The 19,814-nt window shown below is 35.5% G+C and overlaps 1 protein-coding gene across 2 annotated transcripts in view; it reads right to left on the reverse strand.

Moving 5' to 3' along the window:
* The window catches only part of Edil3 (EGF like repeats and discoidin domains 3), a 475,251-nt gene that overhangs the window by 344,493 nt on the left and 110,944 nt on the right, over positions 1-19,814 (reverse strand). For both annotated transcript variants that reach the window (XM_059276638.1, XM_059276637.1), the window contains exon 2: positions 10,687-10,815. In XM_059276638.1, coding sequence (XP_059132621.1) covers positions 10,687-10,815 — 129 coding nt within the window. The remainder of the gene's footprint in view (positions 1-10,686; positions 10,816-19,814) is intronic.

Here is a 19,814-nt window from a genome sequence, read left to right on the forward strand (position 1 = left end):
TTTCTTCACTCCATCTTTTGTGTCAATAATGATATGCAGAAAGGCAGTAAACCAATGCTCTGTCATCAGCCAATAGTCTTTTCTTGCCACCAGGTAATGTTAATGATTTTACCATTTCTGCCCTTATCTGGCCTTCCTAGCCAACCTCAGCTTCTCTGTAGTCAAGGTGCTCTAGAACATCATTAACATTTCTGTGACTAAATGTTAATTTCTTCACATACTTCTCTTAATTTCAGGGATTGATGGCTTCCTTAGAGTCTTGATCAGACACACCAGCAACCTGGCCTTATTTTGTCCCCTTTAGATAATTTATATACTATTATAGTAATCAAGGGTTTAAGCAAAACAAAAAAGGGGATAATTTTCTTATGCTATTTAATTGTGCTTAGTAACAGTCTGCTTTTGTAAAATCAACCAATATACATTTTTGTTCCTACTATGCAAATAAATAACTCCAGATAGATACAGCTATCATGAAATAGACCTAAATCCACTGAGGTTTTTTTCAACTGAAGCACGCCCTAACTAGATTTTCAGCCTTTCTTATATAATTCTTATGGAATTAGACATTTTTTTTCTTTCTGATACAGGATTTTGCTATGTTGCCTAAGCTAGCTGTGAACTGGGCAGCCTAATGCATCGGTATCCCAGTTCTAGGATTACAGGTGTATGTCACCACGCTTGGCTGCATAATTTCAAGTACAGTGTCGTGGTGGTTAAGAACTGAGCGGTCTCCACTGTTGCTTTGTCTTTCTGTTAATACCATTTGGCAACTAAGTCTAGAGGGAATTCCATTTTTTTATTCCATACATAAGCCTAGGAAGGACATTTTGCCCATTTAAAAACATATCAAATTCACTGATGATCACATTTTAAGACCTTGTCATTGTTGCTTAAAAATTTAAATTAGAAATGATTTGTCCTAATTGGTATACTAGAGTTCAGTGTGCAGTTAACTCGTTAAAAAGAAAGCAAACAGTAGGCACAATTTCCAAGAATAAATAAATAAATAAATAAATAATAAATAAATAAAGAATAAATGTATTCCTACTGAAAGTCAATAGAGAAGAGAAACGCACACAATAGATCTGAGGTTTTCAACACTGCTGAGCATCTCTTAAATGTTTTAAAAACACATTTGTGAGTCTTCTACAATGGTCTCCTGATGAGAGAGTTCCAGTGGAAAAAGACACATTTTCTAGAGACTAATACTACACTGTCACTGTGGCCTGTGATTATAGTTTTAAGATGATGTTGTCTTGCTATGTTGCCTAGACCAGCTTCTGCTTCAGCCTCTAGAGTTCTTGGATTACAGGTAGGCACCATCATGACCAGTATTATTACTTTAAAATAATAATTTCCCTTTTCATAACTGTTTAACACTATACATTTCATTAATTTCACAACCATTTGAAATTTGAATAAGTGAATAATTTCATGTTACATGGAGACTTTGGTTTTCATTATATTATTGTAAAATAAAATAATAGAGCTTTTCCCCTTTATAAACTGTTTGTACAATTTTTTTCTCACTGCAAAATTAATGATCAGTGGCTGGAGAAATTTCTCAGTGATTAAGAACAGTTGGCTATTTTTGCAGAGGACCTGAGTCCATTTCCCAGAGCCTACCCTGTGTATTGCACAGATGCCTATAACTTCAGATTGAGGGCATCTGAAGTCCTCTTCTGGCCCAATGGGGCACCCACTCACATAGTGGGTACAACATACATACCCACAGACACATATACATGCGTGTATAATACAACGTTTTAAGTTGAGTAATAATAGTAGAGAAATTTGATGGGACTAATTTTTATTAGATTTTTTTTATTATCAGTATCTACAAAGCTATGTATATGTTTGTCAGTATTTTATACTGACAAAGCCCTCAAAGAAATCAAACTTTAAACATGCGACTATTATAAAACCCTTAATTAATAATAAACTAGCCCCAATACTGTCTTCCATGCTGCACCCACACCTTTACAACATGAAATGATGGCTCATAAAATTAAAGCATTCAAATGTAGCCTCTGGCACAGTAGGTATTTGAATAGTACTCATCATTGGATTTGTTTTTTATTACTCTTAGGGACTTCAGCCACTATTGGTATAGAAGACAGCATAACCTAAAGGAGATCTGATGAACCATTTGGGAAATACCATCTGTGACCATGGACCCCACAGCTGTAGCTCATACCAGGAGAGTGCGATAAGGAACTGTGAGACATCATAGACATGAGCGCTCGCTCAGGGACAGGAAGACGGATCAGCAGGTAGTCTCACACCCTGGTTCTGATCTACAAAAACCAAGAAGGAAGGAAATAGCCAACTTCCAAAAGCTGCCCTCTGCCCTCTGCCCTCTGCATATGTACTGTGGCTGGTGCATGTCCACATTCATGAACACACACACAAACACACACACACACACACACACACACACACACACACACACACCATAAACACACACATGAAAAATTCATCAATCAATTAAAATACGTAACATCCATGTCACAAAACTATGATACATACACATTATTAAAATCTAAAAATCTTGGCAATTATTTGTTAATCAGAAAAAGCTTAATGGTACATACCCTTTGTCATGGCACATACAAAGTATCCATCTTCAAGTAATAAAAAAATCTCAAAACAAAAGACAGTGGTCTGTAGTGATTTTGTGTTCCCCAAAATATTGTGTACACTAATAAACTTATCTGGGGTCAGAGAATAAAACAGCCACTAGATAAACATAGAGGCCAGAAAATGGTGGCACATTCACCTTTAATTCTAGCATTCTGGAGGCAGAGATCCATCGGGATCTCTGTGAGTTCAAAGCCACACTGGAAACAGCCAGGCATGGTGACACACGCCTTTAATCCCAGGAAGTGATGGCAGGAAGCAGAAAGGTATATAAGGTGTAAGGACCAGGAACTAGAGCTGGTTAAGCTTTTAGGCTTTTGAGCAGCAAGCAGTTCAGCTGAGATCCATTGGATGAGGACACAGAGGCTTCCAGTTTGAGAAAATGAGATCAGCTGAGGAATTGGTGAGGCGAGGTTAGCTGTGGCTTGTTCTGTTTCTCTGATCTTCCAACATTCACCCCAATACCTGGCTTCAGGTTTGTTTTTATTAATAAGACCTTTTACGATTCGTGCTATAGTGGTCTAAATGGCAAATACTAAATGCTCTTAATAGTTTATATTGTATTTTTCTACAAATTTAAGCTTTACCAATAAATTGGTCTTTTTTTCCCAACTGGAGAACAACAGCTGTCTTTACTCAATAATGATAATATACGTTGATTTTCTACTTTGATATTTCCACCAGTTAATATATAATTGCTAGTCCTTGCTATCTGCAAACTAACATTATAACCATTATGATTAATAATGAATTAGAAAATTTTAAAGTAATAAAGCTAATGAGTACATAGGTATGCTATAGACATTTGTATATATATATATATATATATATACATATATAACAAAAATACTTTTTGTAGTATGTACTAACAAGGATAAAAATTACACTATTTGTCATCTAACTAAATAGCTAAACAGTTCTATTTGTTTGTATATTTTAATTGTTTTTAGAAAAGTAAGTAAATATAATTATAAAGTTAATTAATTCTCTTGAACTCCAGTTGACTGGGAGATCTCTGCAAACATCTCAAAAAAAGTTATCAGCTTTGGGAGAAACTATTTTAGAGCATGAAGAATAGCTAGCTTTCACTATAATAATTTTACATAAGATGGCTTAAATTACATAGTACCTTCTCTTGATCCAAGAAGTAATATTAAGGGGAGAACCTGACAACCATTCATAATTTTATTTACCATGAATATTTTACTGAAATATAGAAAACCTCCCTTTAGTAATTAAAATTTGAAAATCTTAAAATAGCCTCCCCTCTCCCGTCCCCCGCCGCCCAAGTTTCTCTAAAGCTTGTTATCACTCTGGTATCTCCCAGTCACTGACCAGAACTCTTTCAGACAGTCTGACGGGTACACGGTTTCGTATTCTAGAACTAATCACTTTCCAAGAGATAAGCGTGAATATGGCTATTCGCAGGACACTCAAATGCATACTCAGCTTGTAGTTTTATTTCCAATGTGTCTTCATGTTTCTAGGATAAACAGCCTTTTGTTTTATAATGATGTAGAAACAATGGAACAGATTAGAATTAATGAGCTTGGAGGGCCAGAAATTAAATAGAATTTTAGTCTACACTAGAAAAAGAATACCAATTACAAAGTGAAAATTGGTTTGGGTAGGATGAGACGAAGGGGAGAGAATACAGTAGCAGTGAATTATGTGCCGTCATGTCTCTCCCTATTTGTTGGGAATGAGAAGCCTGTTTAGACACCAACCAGCCTGTGATAATGCAGAGGCAGAACCACAGTCACAATGTGTTCTGATGAACTACTTCCAATAAAAAGGTTTTTATAATATTCCTTCCCCCGCCCCCAAATGTTAGGTCTCATATTACTACCAAATTCCAAATCTGATAGTGTGAATGAGTTACATTCATGCTCCATATTATCACCTATCTCTCTTAAGATGTCTAATAGTTTATTTATAGTAAACAAGTTAAGGTTTTAAGTATTGTTTCTGGGTTGTAATGACATATCCATCTTAAAGGAAAATCATACTTGTGTTCAAATTCTACTTTTTTCTACCACCCTGTCTCCACATTTCTATTTGTCTTGGTCCTTATCTCAGAATTTCTCCTGGTTTTATATCAAATTCTAACTTCTCAATCTTTCAAACATCCCTTCATGATCCCTTAGGTCTTTAAAGACAAAGGCTATATTTTAACAGCCATAAGCTCTACGCACATAGTAGACACTCAAATATTTGATGAGTGAATGAATAATAAATAATATATTGAGGAATATTTGCTTTAGTAATTGAAAAAATTCTACTAATTCTTAAGGACAGACACTCACTCCATTCTGTCCATATTTTAATAACCATATGCGCAATTGTCACTTCCAAATCTATGTTTGGCAACTTAAAATACATCTAGCAAATTCCTCAAATTCAGTATCTGGAATGCTGAGTTTACTTTTTACTGCATATCTATTTGTACTGAACTTCTAGTATCTCAGAAAATGGTAGTCTCATGATTAAGAACACGTACGGCTTTTCCAGGAGACCAGAATGAAGTTCCCAGCACACATGTTGGTCAGCTTACACCTGTCTGGAACTCCAGTCCCAGGTGATCTAAACAATACCTTCTTCTGAACATACTGATACCTACACTCACACATGCACGCATCCCCGACATCCATGCACATTGAACTAATAAAAATAAATAAATAAATAATCCATGTTTATAAAAAAGAAAGGGAAAACAGGAATCCTTTTGCTTCCACTGTATAAATTATCTATTGTATCCTCTAAACTCTGCATGCTTCTTCCCAATCTGCTGAGTTATTGTCTTCCTATTCAAGAACACCATTGCTGCCGGATTAACTGTATCATGGTCAGTCTGTTCCCTTACTACCTCTGCTGCATCTGCTCCCATATTGCAGCAACTTCGTCTTTACTACATGTCAATCATCTCTATTGGTTTTGGTACAAAATACAAATTTGTTAGTGACATTTCTTTTCCCCTAGTTTTGAACATACAATGCCTTTTGTCTGGAATAGGTTAGACCTTTAGTTATTTGTAGATGTTACATTGTCCATGCATGAATTCTCTGATACACGCTATTAACAGGGCACTTATTCATAACTTTATGTACTTATTCCAGTACTACTATTTATTACCTATCTATCCAGTTTTCATCATCTATTTTTTGTCTCTTCTCCCCCAATCTAGATAGCAGTTCCTGTGAGTTTAATGTTCATCTTGATCATTAAGTAAACAACTCAATAAATATCCATTTATGAATGAAGGAAAATTAAGACTTTTACTGATTGATTGATTGATCGATTGGAGTTGGGGTTACATGAAGTAAACATTAGCTGATCTTAACTACAGCCCTAGCCATGAAGATTATAATTTTTCTTAAAATAATTTGTTTTATTCCCTTTGATTTCAATGTAATATGTGGCTGTGCTTATACTTGTTATTACTAATAATTTTTTCAATTACTCCAATAGCATGCACAGAGTTGTGCTACACAAATTACATATTTTAAGAGTTACTGATATTTCCATTGATAAACTCTATACTATTCACTATCAATATAAATTTTCTTTCTAGAAGGAATATGTAAACATTCAGTTCCACATTACTGTCTAGGACTATCTAGGTGAGCCAGGTATTGGCTGGGAAGAAATGTGGGCACAGCCACAGGAGTTCTGTCCACAAGTGCCCTGGAGAGGGAGCCAGCATCCAGAGCACATCTATGCAAAACTAGTTCATTTGGCAAAAGTTGTCTTCAAATTCAAGGTTATGATGTGGCAGGCCTTGCTTTACTTTGCTGAAAGAGAAAGTTTCCTATTGCTATCTGCAGGTATCAGAAATAAATCTTAGCAATCTGAAGGGGTCAAAAAGATATGAATGTGGCAATTTAAGTGTGTGTGTGTGTGTGTGTGTGTGTGTGTGTGTGTGTGTGTGTGTGTGACAGAGAGAGAGAGAGAGAGAGAGAGAGAGAGAGAGAGAGAGAGAGAGAGAGAGAGAGAGAGAGAGAATTATTTAAAGAAATCTCAAAGGAAAACGTGTTGCCAGTGAAAGAATTTCACAAGCCTGAAAGCGTTATTTTGCTAACCTCCAAGACTATTTCAGGAATGTAAGTGATATGAGGATTGATATCAAAAGTGGTGAAATGTTTCAAGCTTATTTGACACTAGATGTTTTGTGGGAGTGGGAAGATAAAAGCCCAGAACTGGATGAGAAGGTCATTTGAGTTGAACAGCATGGAGAACTTTAAATGGAGCTATGGTAAAGTTTTAAGGTCTGAAGTAAAATCATGATGGAATTTTTCTGGATCGCATTTGAAATTATCCCTTGCTGACTGTCAAATCACTGGAGTAAATGTAATTTTAAGACATGATACTAAATCAAAATTTTGAAAATTTTGATATTATAACTATGACCTCTGTCCTCTTCCTTCTTTCTTCCTTCAAAACCTTTTCATATATGTCCCTCCTTCAAGTTCACGGCCTCTTTTTTCATTAATTGTTATTGTATACATATATGTGCATATATATACATATAAGTTCCTAAATATAACCTGCTCAGTCTGTAAAATATTACCTATGTGTATGTTTTCAGGCTTATTATTTAGCTATGGACAACCAATTATTATATTCTTCCCACCTTTCCTGATCCTGGCTTTTCTCCATTGCCCATAGTTCTTTGTATAGGATTGAAGACTCTTGGGATTTTCATAATATTTTGTACACAGCTATGAGTAAGTTCACTTTTTGTGGAATAAAAATATATTTAAACTTTTAAATGATTGTTAAATGTTTATAATTCTATAATAGATATAATAATGTAAAAACATTGTATGTAACTAAATAAAATATTAATATGTAAGTAAAATATGGTGATGTTCATAGCTCTATTTTTTAAAAGTATTAGCTTAAAATAGCCACTTTTCTATTTTTGCTTTTTTATATATAAAATCTCATCATTCTTTATACTTTCTGCTCTACTGCTACATAATATGGAGAAACAATGACTACAGAATGTCTTAGTTATCAATGGAAAGGTAGGGGGAAGGATGTTACGAAGATAATGCTTCAAATATTTGGTCCCTATATCTTAAAAATGGGGAAAATACTAAGGTAGGCAAGGTATTAAAAGCACCACTAATTAGTATTTTTACTTAGTAAATGTTCAATATTACATTAACACATGCTAGATAAATACAGGCTTAAGAACAAGGTTGTAGAAATTAAAATAACTGTATGAAAATACCTTGTTCTATGAAAGTACCTAATCAGGAAATTATTATTTTCTCCTGAATTCTCTTTTTATGAAATAACTTTAAAGGGCTGCGGAGACTGTTCAGTGGGGTGGAATGGTGGCTGTGTAAGCATGAAGACCTGAGTGGCATCCCAAGCATCCACATACAAAATCAGGTGTAGCCACCTGTGCCTATAGCCTCAGAGATGCATCGTATGGAGAAGACAGAAGGATTGCCAAGGCTTGCTGCCAGACAATCTACCTGAAAAACCACAAGCTCACTGAATTCTTACCCTGACTCAAAATGTTGAGCTGGACAGCAGTAGAAGAGGACAGCAGTCTTCCTGTGTCCTCCACTACAAATACACTTCCATCATACCTGTATATACCATACATACATATGTGTAGACACATACATATGTGTAGACACACACACGTGTATACACACATACACATTCCCAGATTATTTTATAAAACATCAATGACACAACACAAAAGGCATCTTATCCTGTTATGTTTAAGTTTTCTTCTCTTTTCTTTCTTTCTTTCTTTCTTTCTTTCTTTCTTTCTTTCTTTCTTTCTTTCTTTTTTTTTTTTTTTTTGTTGTTGTTGTTTTTGAGACAGGGTTTCTCTGTGTAGCTTTGTGCCTTTCCTGGAACTCATTCTGTAGCCCAGGCTGGCCACAAACTCACAGAGATCTGCCTGCCTCTGCCTCCCAAGTGCTGGGCACCACCACTACCCGGCCATGTTTAAGTTTTATAGTACACTTTCCATTATTTTGATCTTAAAGCCCTGTACATAAAATGAGAATTGATATAACATCTATGGTATGCTACATTGTAGGGTGGAAAAAAGTTATGCCTGTCCCAAGAACTGCTAAATATACCATACAGAAGGGTGAGCTTGTATGAAAAGTAACAAATATAGTCAAAATAATGTAATTTAACTACCAAATATCTAATTATTTTAAGGAATGTAATAGCATAATGAGAAAAATATAACTACATAAGTGTCCACTTCCTTAAGTGTCAATGAACTGACTGTAATATGCATTGTGATAGTTTTCTTAAACCACTCTTCTGGTAAAATGATGGATGTTGAATTAATACTTAAAAGTCTGTTATCAATTAAAAATATTTATCGTATTTCTCTCTGATTGAGAATTTGCATTTTCAAGATGTTGACAAAAACATTATATACTACTAAGGAACTATGAATTTTATATTGGTGGAATTAAATTTATGACACTAAAATTTAGTTCTAAAATTCAACATTCCTGGTAGAAGTACTTACGGATTTAATTTTTTTTGGTAATATAGACTTCTGAATATATGACTCTTACATTAAACTCTAAAATGCTACTTTATATATCTGCAGATGAGGTCAAAGTGATTGTAATAGCTTTATTTCTATGGAATAATGTCAAGCTCCATAAAATATTGCTGACTTAATAAAAGCCTTAAAAGAGAATTATCTTTGGTATGAATTAAACTGACAAAGTACTTTAAAAATAATAGAAGTCAATTTTTTTCAGATACAATCATTCTAGTGTAGTATAAAAATATAAGAAGTATGTTAAAAACAAAGCACATTAAATTTCATAACTGGAGTCTGAACATAGTAAATTTATGATTTCATTTAAAAATTCTTTTCATTGTTCAGCTAATAGTTATGGGGTTCTTACTAAACACAGCCTCCCAGTCAGAAGCATCAGATACAATAATAGGTATCATAAACTCTTCACTGGCTACAAGCACTAATCATTTTCATTTTCCCAATTGTTTACCAATAGTCACCATAGTGTCCATTTTCCAGCAATTTTGATGGGTGCCTGGCAAAATTTTATTCAACATGGTTGTATTTCATACTTAACAAATGTAGACCATTTTGTACACTTGTTTTCAGACTTAATCATATTGCTGCTTTGATCCTGAGAATGTACAGGTGTTTGCCTACTGTAGTTTTAAAAATATTTCTAAATTCCTTGAGAATTTTATACATGCATTTTGAACAAATTCACCCCTCTTCTTCTCCTTAATTTCTTCCATATCTGCCCCCATCTCTCCAACCTCTTCTCCTCCCCTTTTTTAGTTTTATCAGCCACCTACTCCAATCTGTTCTGTTCAAATACCTGAGGATGTGGCACCTTCTACTGAAGTGTAGTCAGCATCCAAGGAGCCATTAAAGTATAGCCATGTTCTTAATGGGGAGCCATTTGGAAACTATGAAAGTTACAGCATTTTATAGCAATAAAATTTTCACAGATTAAAAAGTAATTTTGAAAAGTAACCACTGACATGAATCACTTTTGGCAAAGACAAGTTTTTTTGAAAGTTTTTTTTTAAATGAAAATTGCAGTGGAATGCTATCTTTTTATATTCCTAATATGTGATATGTGCTCTAAGAACATTGATTTAAAAGATTTACAAAGTACTAATACACATTACCAATTTTTTAAAAGTCCTACTAAATTTACAGTAATGATTTTACCTAAGTCAACACAAGAATTATTTCCTTTCTTTGCATAAAATATTTTTCATTAATGTCAGAGGCATATGGAATTGATTTTATTCAATTATTATTTGCAGTTTATTTAATTATCCTGATGATCACTAAACTGGGAACAAAGATGTATTTAAGAATACCACCAATAAAAATATAATTAAAAGACCAACTAAAGACAATAAAATTGATAGTAATACAGGCAAGTAAGTTCAATACCGTCTTAGAAAGTTTCTTCAGCCCATAAGAGTCACATTTGTGAGTCATTGGATAAAACAAACATGATTACTACTGAAATGTTGAAATCTTGCACTTACCAACCTCCACAACACTAGAGCAGTTGGGATCTGTGAAGCCGTCTGGACACTCACAGGAAAAGGAATCATCAGCCAATCCCGACAGACAGATGCCACCATTTTCACATGGATTGGGATTGCAAATGTCACCTGGGAAACAGAGAGTCAGAGTTTGACTTTTTATGTCTGCCTTGGCTTTGGAACACACCAGTTCACTTGGTCTACTGGTTCAGTTCTGAAGATCAGCAGTAGACTGGTTTCTCTAGTTAGTTTAATAAATCTCTTTACAACCCTACATGTTTTCCTAAGTATGTATTTTTTCCATACTTAGAATCTGGAAATGGCATGTGTACTCACATCAGCATCAGGATGTTAATAGACTTGAAGGTACCAAAGGACTAAAACTTTGCATTTCTATTTCTCTTTTACAACTTCCTCCACACAAATGCATTCAGGCCAATATACTTCTTGAACTGCCAAATATTGAATATCCAGAGAGAAATTGCAACCAAAGAGTAAGGTGCACCAAAGCAAAGACATTCAGTACTGTGGCTTTATCTCTGGTATTATGTAGCAGATGGAATTTTGTACTTTAAAAATGGATATAAGCGGCTAGAAAAATGGCCACCAATGCTGAATAGAAAATGGTAGTTGGTGAAGTTGTCACCTGCCGTAGTAACTTGTAAGGCAGGAAGCACATGTGATAACATTTTGGATAGGAGTAATAAGGTTTCCACACAGACTGTTAAAGTGTCAGTTGGATCTTAATATCTGCACGTGATAAGCTACTACAGGAAAGAGGCATGTCAAGCACAGAACCCTTCAACTGAAATTTAAAGAAATACAGAGGGACCAGGATTTGACTGAAAAAATGAAACTGCTGCTCAACTTTAACCTCTCAAACTAATATCTGGTCAAATTTAAAGCTTTGACAGAAATATATGACCCTATCATAAATATAAAGTCATGCATGTGCCTTAAGAGTCCTGAAAATATTTCAGAGAACTCATTTGGAGCATAAATGGACCTCTCAGGAAATCAAATGCCATCAGGAAATCCTGAGAGGTGTCCCTGAGTTAGCTGGCATACCCAAAGTAGCACTCCTGATTCACTGTGAAAGGAATGATAGATAGCCTTTAGGTAAAACCCTGGGTGGAGGAGTATGAATTATTTTCCTACAAAGAGGACTTGAGTTAGATTCATGACCACTTTAAAGGGGATTTTATAAGTTAAGATTTCACATGCAAGGCTAAAATGACTGAGGAAGAGAAGGAGGAAGGACAAGGGGAGGAGGAATAATCAAAAGAGGAGGAGGAAGATGATGGGGAGGAGGAATAATCAGCAGCATCTCTAGCATCATCTAGCCCACAGCTTTGACCCACTTCATTGCATTAGTAATAAAACTGTGTATGAAGGAAGATGCCCTTAGTGTGAACACAGCTTCCCAGATGAAGAGTGATGAACAACACTGTCTTTTACCAAGTCCAAAGAGTATTTAGGGTGAACAGTCACCAAATCCATTTTGCAGTGTTCATCATAATTTCATTTGTTTTCAGCACTATCCAAAACAGAAGTGTACCTTCCCCAGGCAGTATAAGTTGTTGCAATAATGTCCATAAAGACAGGGCAAGCTGAAGATACTTATATAGTCTTATTTGTATTGACAAAAAAAAGAGCAGTGTCTGGGAGAGTTTTAGCAAGAGAGATATTCTAGAGGCTTGCATTTATATTCTTTCAAAAATCAAGAAAATCTCATTCTGACCTGCCTCTTTCTGGCTACTAAGTCCCGATGCAGTACACACACTCTGACTGCCTTCTTTTGTAGCACATAGTACACATAGTGCTGATGGTAATAGACAGATAGAATTAGAAGTATGAGAAGTTGGTAGTTTTGTTGCTTTGATTATCTAGTAATTTGGAGCCCAGATGTTACTTAGCTGAAATTTGTTGTTGTTGTTTCTCTTACTGATATTTTTCTTTTTTGTTTATGCCTTGTCTTAGCCAGGATTATAACTGCTGTGATACAATATTATGGAAAATATTGTGGAAGAAAGGGCTTACTAGGCTTATATCTCCAAATCACTGCTCATCATCAAAGAAAGTCAGGACAGGAACTCAAACAGGGCAAGAGCTGATGCAGAGGCCATAGAAGAGTGCTGCTTACTGAGTTGCTCTTCCTGTTTCCTTACAAAACCTAGGACCATCAGCTCAGGGATGGCACAACCCACTTAAATTTAAGAAGAAATTATGGTGGCATTTTCTCAATTGAGACTCCGTCCTCTCTGATTACTCTAGCTTGTGTCAAGTTGTCATAAAATTAGCCAGCACATGCCTACTAAGTTCTAATATAGTAAAGCTTATAAACATTCCTTAGTTGTCATAATAAATTGCATGTATTTAATGAATATAATACAATGGGATAACAACTTAATTAGAATGATGGTTACATACTCACATATTTATCAAACATAATTAGCATTTTTGTAAATATAATATATTTTGATATAAATTTTGTGTGCTTATACTTTTTCTCTTATTTTTGGATGTCCTGAATCTAACCTATGAACTTGAAAATTTCAGGCAAGTACTCTACTGTTTAATTACATTCTCAAACATAAGATCACAGAATACTGTCACTTTTCTCTCTACTTTGTATCTTAACTACAACATTAATATTTGTACAACATCATTTAAAGGGATAAAAATAACAAAAAATTACTATAACATACAACGAATCAAAATGACATTGTAACCAAATAGGTGTAGGTTTTGAAGTATAGCGAGAAATCTGTGTTGATATTTAGAGTTCATAGAAGTATGAATAAGTAGTCAGTTTTAAAAGAAAGCATTTGGTTTTAAAGGTAATATTTGATCTGAAAAGTCTGTGGAACATCTCAAATGAATATGTCTGATAAATAAGGTGGGTATTGAATTGGAGGGCTTTCCCTACACAATGGATTGTTAAATGTCAGTGAGGCATTAAAAGCAGAGATAGGACACGAAAGGGCAGATGAGAGATCCTCTAGATCATAAGTAAATATTCCGGCAGGTAAGGATTCTTTTGAAAAAAAAAATATAAGAAGTATTAGAATCTAAAAGTTAGGTCCTATTCAGTATAAATGTGACAGGTTTCACAAGTGAAATTTAGTAGGTCAATGTCTGCCAGAGACTAGCAAAGGTCACCCAGTATTTGGTGGATAATCTGAGCAGAACCTAAAATTGTGGCCTTACATAAAGCACAAATACCAGAAAACAACCAAAAATAGGCATGAGGAGTTATTAGTTGTCCTGCTGTGAATCTCTTTTTGTTATACCTAATTATGATATTATATGAATAATGATATTCTCATTGTAGCTGTGTTGTCCAAGACAGCGATAGAAAAAGGAAGTCAGGAGTGTACTAAGTTTTGTCTTCTGAGGTAAGGCTCTATAGTAGAGCACTTGTCCAGCATTCAGAAGGCCCTGTACTCAGTACCTAAAACCGGGAAAAGGAAAGAGTATACACATGTTTACTAAGAAATAATGACTTCATGATGGCAGTTCCATGAGCACCACACTGCTCATTTCTGTATAGTGTCCTAAGTAGTTATTTTGCCTAAATTGAAAACATAAGAAAGTAATGCCTATGGAGGATGGGATAATGAAAAATCAAAGGCACAAAGATGCATATCTTAGGCCCATGTGAAGAACTAGAGGGATTGAGGACAAAGAAGGCAGAGGTAGGAATAGCCAGGAACAGCCACAGTGTAACCAAGGCTCAACGAAGTCTTCTGTAATATAGTAGGGTGTAGTGATATACTGTGTACCCTAATAAACTTATCTGGGGATTAGAGGACAGAGCCAGCCACTAGATTAGACATAGAGGCCAGACAGGGGTGGCACACACCCTTAATCCTATCACTCAGAAGGCAGAGATCTGTCTGGATCTCTATGAGTTCAAGGCCACACTAGAAACAAGAGTCAGGCAGTGGTGGCACACACCTTTAATTCCAGTACTGGGAAGCACAAATGCCTTTAATCCCAGAAGGCGACATGGGTAGGTGGAGAAAGGTATATAAGGCATGAGGAAACAGGAACTAAAGCAGTTCACCTAAGACCCTTTCAGGTGAGGACTCGGAGGCTTTCAGTCTGAGGACTTGTGGAAACAGGAGTTGTCGAGGTGGGCCTGGCTGTGGCTTGCTCTGCTTCTCTGATCTTTCAGCTTTCACCCTGATATCTGGCTCTGGGTTTTTTATTAAAAGACCATCTAAGATTCAAACAACAGTAGGGAGCTCCATAGCAAAAATGGCTCTTTGACAGAATCCCTTTGGCACAGAGACAACCAGGAACTAGTACTGTTGCCATGAACAATATTGGCTTTATGCAAATCAGACAAAGTCAAGAGGTATCCCACAAGTTTTGCAGAAGGGGTTGTAAGCTCTGTGAACTACGTCAATGTAAAAGCATGTTGTCCTATAAAATTTGATGGCAGTGTACTTCCATGGGCACAGTAATGTTCACTCCCTCAAAGCTACCCTGCTTTGCTGTTACGTTCACCAAAGCCATCACCTTACCCTGCTATTTTCTACATGTAGTTGTTATCAAGATGACGGTGTAGGTGTGGGTTGACACTTTTAATAGAAAATCAGTGTCCCGGATAAATTTCAAGCCTAATTGACATATCTGTCAAAATTTCTGATTCTCTGCAATTTGAACTAACGTAAGGAAATACGTACTTGAAGAAGAAAAAAAGTCATGGTTAAAGCTTTAAAAGCCCTTGGAGTTCAAATAAGTGATTTTTTTCTTCTATTTAGTCATTCCCTTGGTTGATAGGTCTTAAAGCTGTGATGGCAATCAGCACGAGAAGGCAGCTCGGTAAAGAAAAGGAAGACAATGCAGATGACACAGCCCTGTATCTCCACTGTCAGCAGGTCCTCTGCGGCGGGACTGCTTGCTGCAATCTGGGCAGTGCTAAGACCTTCATGTTTCTTGGCTGGCTAGCCTCACCTGCTTTAGATGAGGACAGATGTGTTTAATTTTATTCTAACTATGTTTTATAGTTCCATCTGCAGTTTATGGCAGACCCCAGGAAAATTAAGCTGATGCTGGCTTGCCTTGTGGCAATAGAACGGAGCAATTATTTTTCCCAGGGGCAAGAAGTCTTTGCAGGCTAAATTTAACTTACTATTTGCCCGAACTTTGCACCCACTCGAGAGTTCTGAAAGGAATAGAACAGTCAGCTTCAGTTTTAGCTTCGTTTTTCTCACTGACCCCGACATGCTACCAGTTACTTCCCATTGAAAGGGATACACAGAATATCTTACTTTGCCTCATTACCCACTCACAAGCCATGATCCTTGAACCTTTGGAGTAACATTTGTAGGTATCTTGACTATTTCCTCTTTCTGTGGAAAACAGTGCAAAACAAATAAGTAATGACAAACCAACTAAAAAACAAAATAAGTTGTACATTTTAACATCATTGTCTATGATATCACTATACACAACTATGATACTTCTAATTCATCTTAAGAAGAACATTCTAATATGACAATGTGGTGGAAATTGGTATACAAGATGGCTAATTCATTTAATTGACATTTAAGCTCTCAAATGGTTTATATGCTACATTTTCTTGATAAGCTTGTGTCTGTCTTCCATGTGCATATCAGAGAACCACTGACTCATCCATCATGCATTCATTTACCATAAACCACATCGAGATGCCAGAATGCAGCTGAGATGAAACACATAATGTTCCTGCACTCTTAGAGTTTGTATTATAGAAGAGATGAATAATGAAAGCCCTCCAAATAAGCAAACAATGTTTTGCTCTCTGTAAAACCAAGCCAGGAGAAAAATCTCCCTGAGATAGAATGCTGTAAAGAGAATTGATTATTCAACACTGAGAGTCAAGTAAGGTCTTTATTCCAGCTAAAATCTGAAGGATGAACAGAAAGGAGCAGTGTCAAAAGGGAAGAAAGAGAATTTTTTTAGGGAGTCTTTTTAGAGAGAACAAGTGACTGGCTCTCCTGACAGGCACAGGAGTGAGGAAGGCAAGTCATTTAAGAAAAAAGATCAGTGTACATACTACACACTAAGGGATTACCATTAAACGTTTGTTATGAGAAAAAATTTTTTATAGAAACATGTATAATTTGAAAGCCCATATTTAATTCTCCATGTGCAGCACAATAAATTATAGTGCTTTTGGTTTATATATCTTAAGCATCTGAAAAAATATTTTTTATTTACATGCTGATGTTTTGTATATTTATCAATTGATATTGTTTTATTAATGTATTTTCATAGTATTATTAATGTATTCATGTGTTTGCAGAATAATATAAGTAAGTTAGGAATTTATTGAGATGACTATGAGAATGCCTGTTTATCTTTTCCACTAGATGTGCTAGCAAACACAAGACTATACCCTCAGTGTTTCTTCGGACTTTCCTCCACCTCTACAAACATACCTGTATACAGATGTAAAACTAAAAATAAGAAACTAACACAAGCTACAAGAGAAACCCTGTCTCAAAAAACAAAACAAAACAAAACAAAAAACAAAAAAAATAAGAAACTAATATGCTACCCAAGAATTTTACTTCATGAACATAACTTACCACTTAATCACTTCACTGTCTTGGCATGGTAATTGTGCAGGATGTTGCAACTCATATTTAAATGTGGGAAAGAAAAACACAGGAAACCCTTGAATTCTCATTCCATAACCAGGGCAAGGTGGTTATTGTTATTCATCCTATTGAACATGGCAGCTATAATGCTACTTCATTAAAGAACTGCTTTCAATTGCACAAGTCTGAATTTTGAAACAACTGTAAACTGAGTACATAGAATAATTAGACAAATCTAGTATACAAATGATCAACATATCTAGTTAAAATGAAATAAAGGTTATAAGAATTTGTATAGCCAAACTGGTAAAACTTACAGAATATGTTATCACTCTCATGATTTATTTTATATGAAACCACGGAACAAATGTATCTATTTTAAAATTGATAATAGATTTTTTTTAAGTTGTTACCCCTTGATAGAGCATTTGTATTGTATAAATACTTTAATGTATACAATTCTATTTTAAAACCTTCTCTCATATACTAAGGATTATGACTGGTCATTGTATATTTCAAAAGTTTTTCTTAAAGCCATGAATTGCCACTCCAACAAGGAGGGATAAATCCACTAAAGGAAATTTTTAAGAATTCATATGGAAACTTGCATATTAGTGTGTGTGTGTGTGTGTGTGTGTGTGTGTGTGTGTGTGTGTGTTAAAATGTAGTTACCCTATATGAGGGTAACAATGAACAATGACCTTACTAAATGCCAGAGGTCAACAAATAAAAATCTCAGTTCCACAAATAGATTGCTTCTTTTAGAGTTTTTGGACAGTGAGATCCCCAAGCATCACAAACTATTGCCAATATTATTGGCTACTTTCCAAAACCAGTATATAAGATCATATAACTGAAGATACCACATCTTTCACTACTTTTTTTTTATTTGTTTGTTTTTTTGAGACAGGGTTTCTCTGTGTAGCTTTGCGCCTTTCCTGGAACTCACTTGGTAGCCCAAGCTGGCCTCGAACTCACAGAGATCCACCTGGCTCTGCCTCCCGAGTGCTGGGATTAAAGGCGTGCGCCACCACCGCCCGGCATCTTTCACTACTTAAGATGGAGATATCACACAGGTACTGACCTGGAACCTTCATCTCTATTACCTAGTTTTCATAGTTCTTGAAAATGTTATTTGTGTTACCAGAGGAAAAAAATTAATCATTTCTCTTATTCAGATGTAATCCCTGCAAGCTACAAAAACCTCTGGCCTATTACCATATGTCCATAGGAAGAGCAGTGAGAGGACTGTCATAGGAGTAACCAACTACTTTCTTATTGGATTTAAATGCCTTCCATAAGATGGAACTCTTACCTGGTACCATTATTTGATCAAGAAATTGTGGCTAAACAGGTCATAAGCCCCAGGAGAGAATCTACTACTTTTATTCTGCTAAATGGACATAGTATTAAACTGAGTCTTAATGGCTTAAAATTATACCCACACATAGATCAATGTATCTCTAGAACCTTATCAGAGAATCTTCTATTTGTAGTAGATGGTGATTAACACAAGACCTACAACCTGTCAAGATGCAGAATTCTCAGCCTGCAATGAGACATTCATAACACACTTTCTCCTCCCAAAGATTAAGGTTCATGGCAGAAAAGTGCAGCAAAAAGTTCAAGAGTCAGAGGTGGTGGATGACTATAAGTAAACAGTGTCATTTGGGAATTGTAGGGCAGCTGCACATAGCCACTCACAGCAGTTGTGATAGTGTGCAACAAGACCAAAGCAAGCTCAATCCAGATAGAATTCCATCATGCAGAGGGAAGTGGCAGGAAGGTGCATCTCCCACTGTGGAATTATTGGCATTTGGTAGCTTCTGGGAGAGGAAGCATAAGTTTTCTTTAAGAATGTTCCCCGGTAAGCTGAGCACACTCCAGTGAAGAATACACATTGAAGAATAAATGGGCATTACAAATTGGACTTGATAGGTTTTTTTTTTAAAAAAAAAGAAAAGAAAATACATATTTTCATAGGTAGAAAGGAGGAGATGGATCTGAGGGGAGTTGGGGAGTAAACTTAATCAAAACACATTGTGCAAAATTCTCAAAGAATCAATACAAAAGAAAACCTTTTAAAAAATAGTGTGATCTGATTCTTTGCTTTGGTATTTTAAAAATAATTTGTAGGCTCCATGAGATAGCTCAGCTGCTAAAACTACCCACCACCAAATCGTAACACCCAAGTTCCCTCTTCAGAACCCACATGGTAAAAGGACAGCTCCTCCAAGATGTTCTCTGACTTCCTCGTGCCCATCACAGTACAGGCAAATGTATACAAATGCACGTTGGTACACATATATAAACATATACACACAAAACAGACAAACATATAATTAAATAACAAATTCTAGATAATATTGTACACCATGAGTAATTTAAATTGAAAAAAAATCCATTTTAAAATAGAAAGAAATACTAGGGATATGTAGGAATAATAGGATACGATATTTTACTGACAAACATTGATATCCTTGTTATAAAAGACTCTCTGATTCTGTACCTCAGTGACATCATTGTCCAAAA

The sequence above is a fragment of the Peromyscus eremicus genome, chromosome 11 (assembly GCF_949786415.1).
Source record: "Peromyscus eremicus chromosome 11, PerEre_H2_v1, whole genome shotgun sequence".
NCBI lineage: Eukaryota > Metazoa > Chordata > Mammalia > Rodentia > Cricetidae > Peromyscus > Peromyscus eremicus.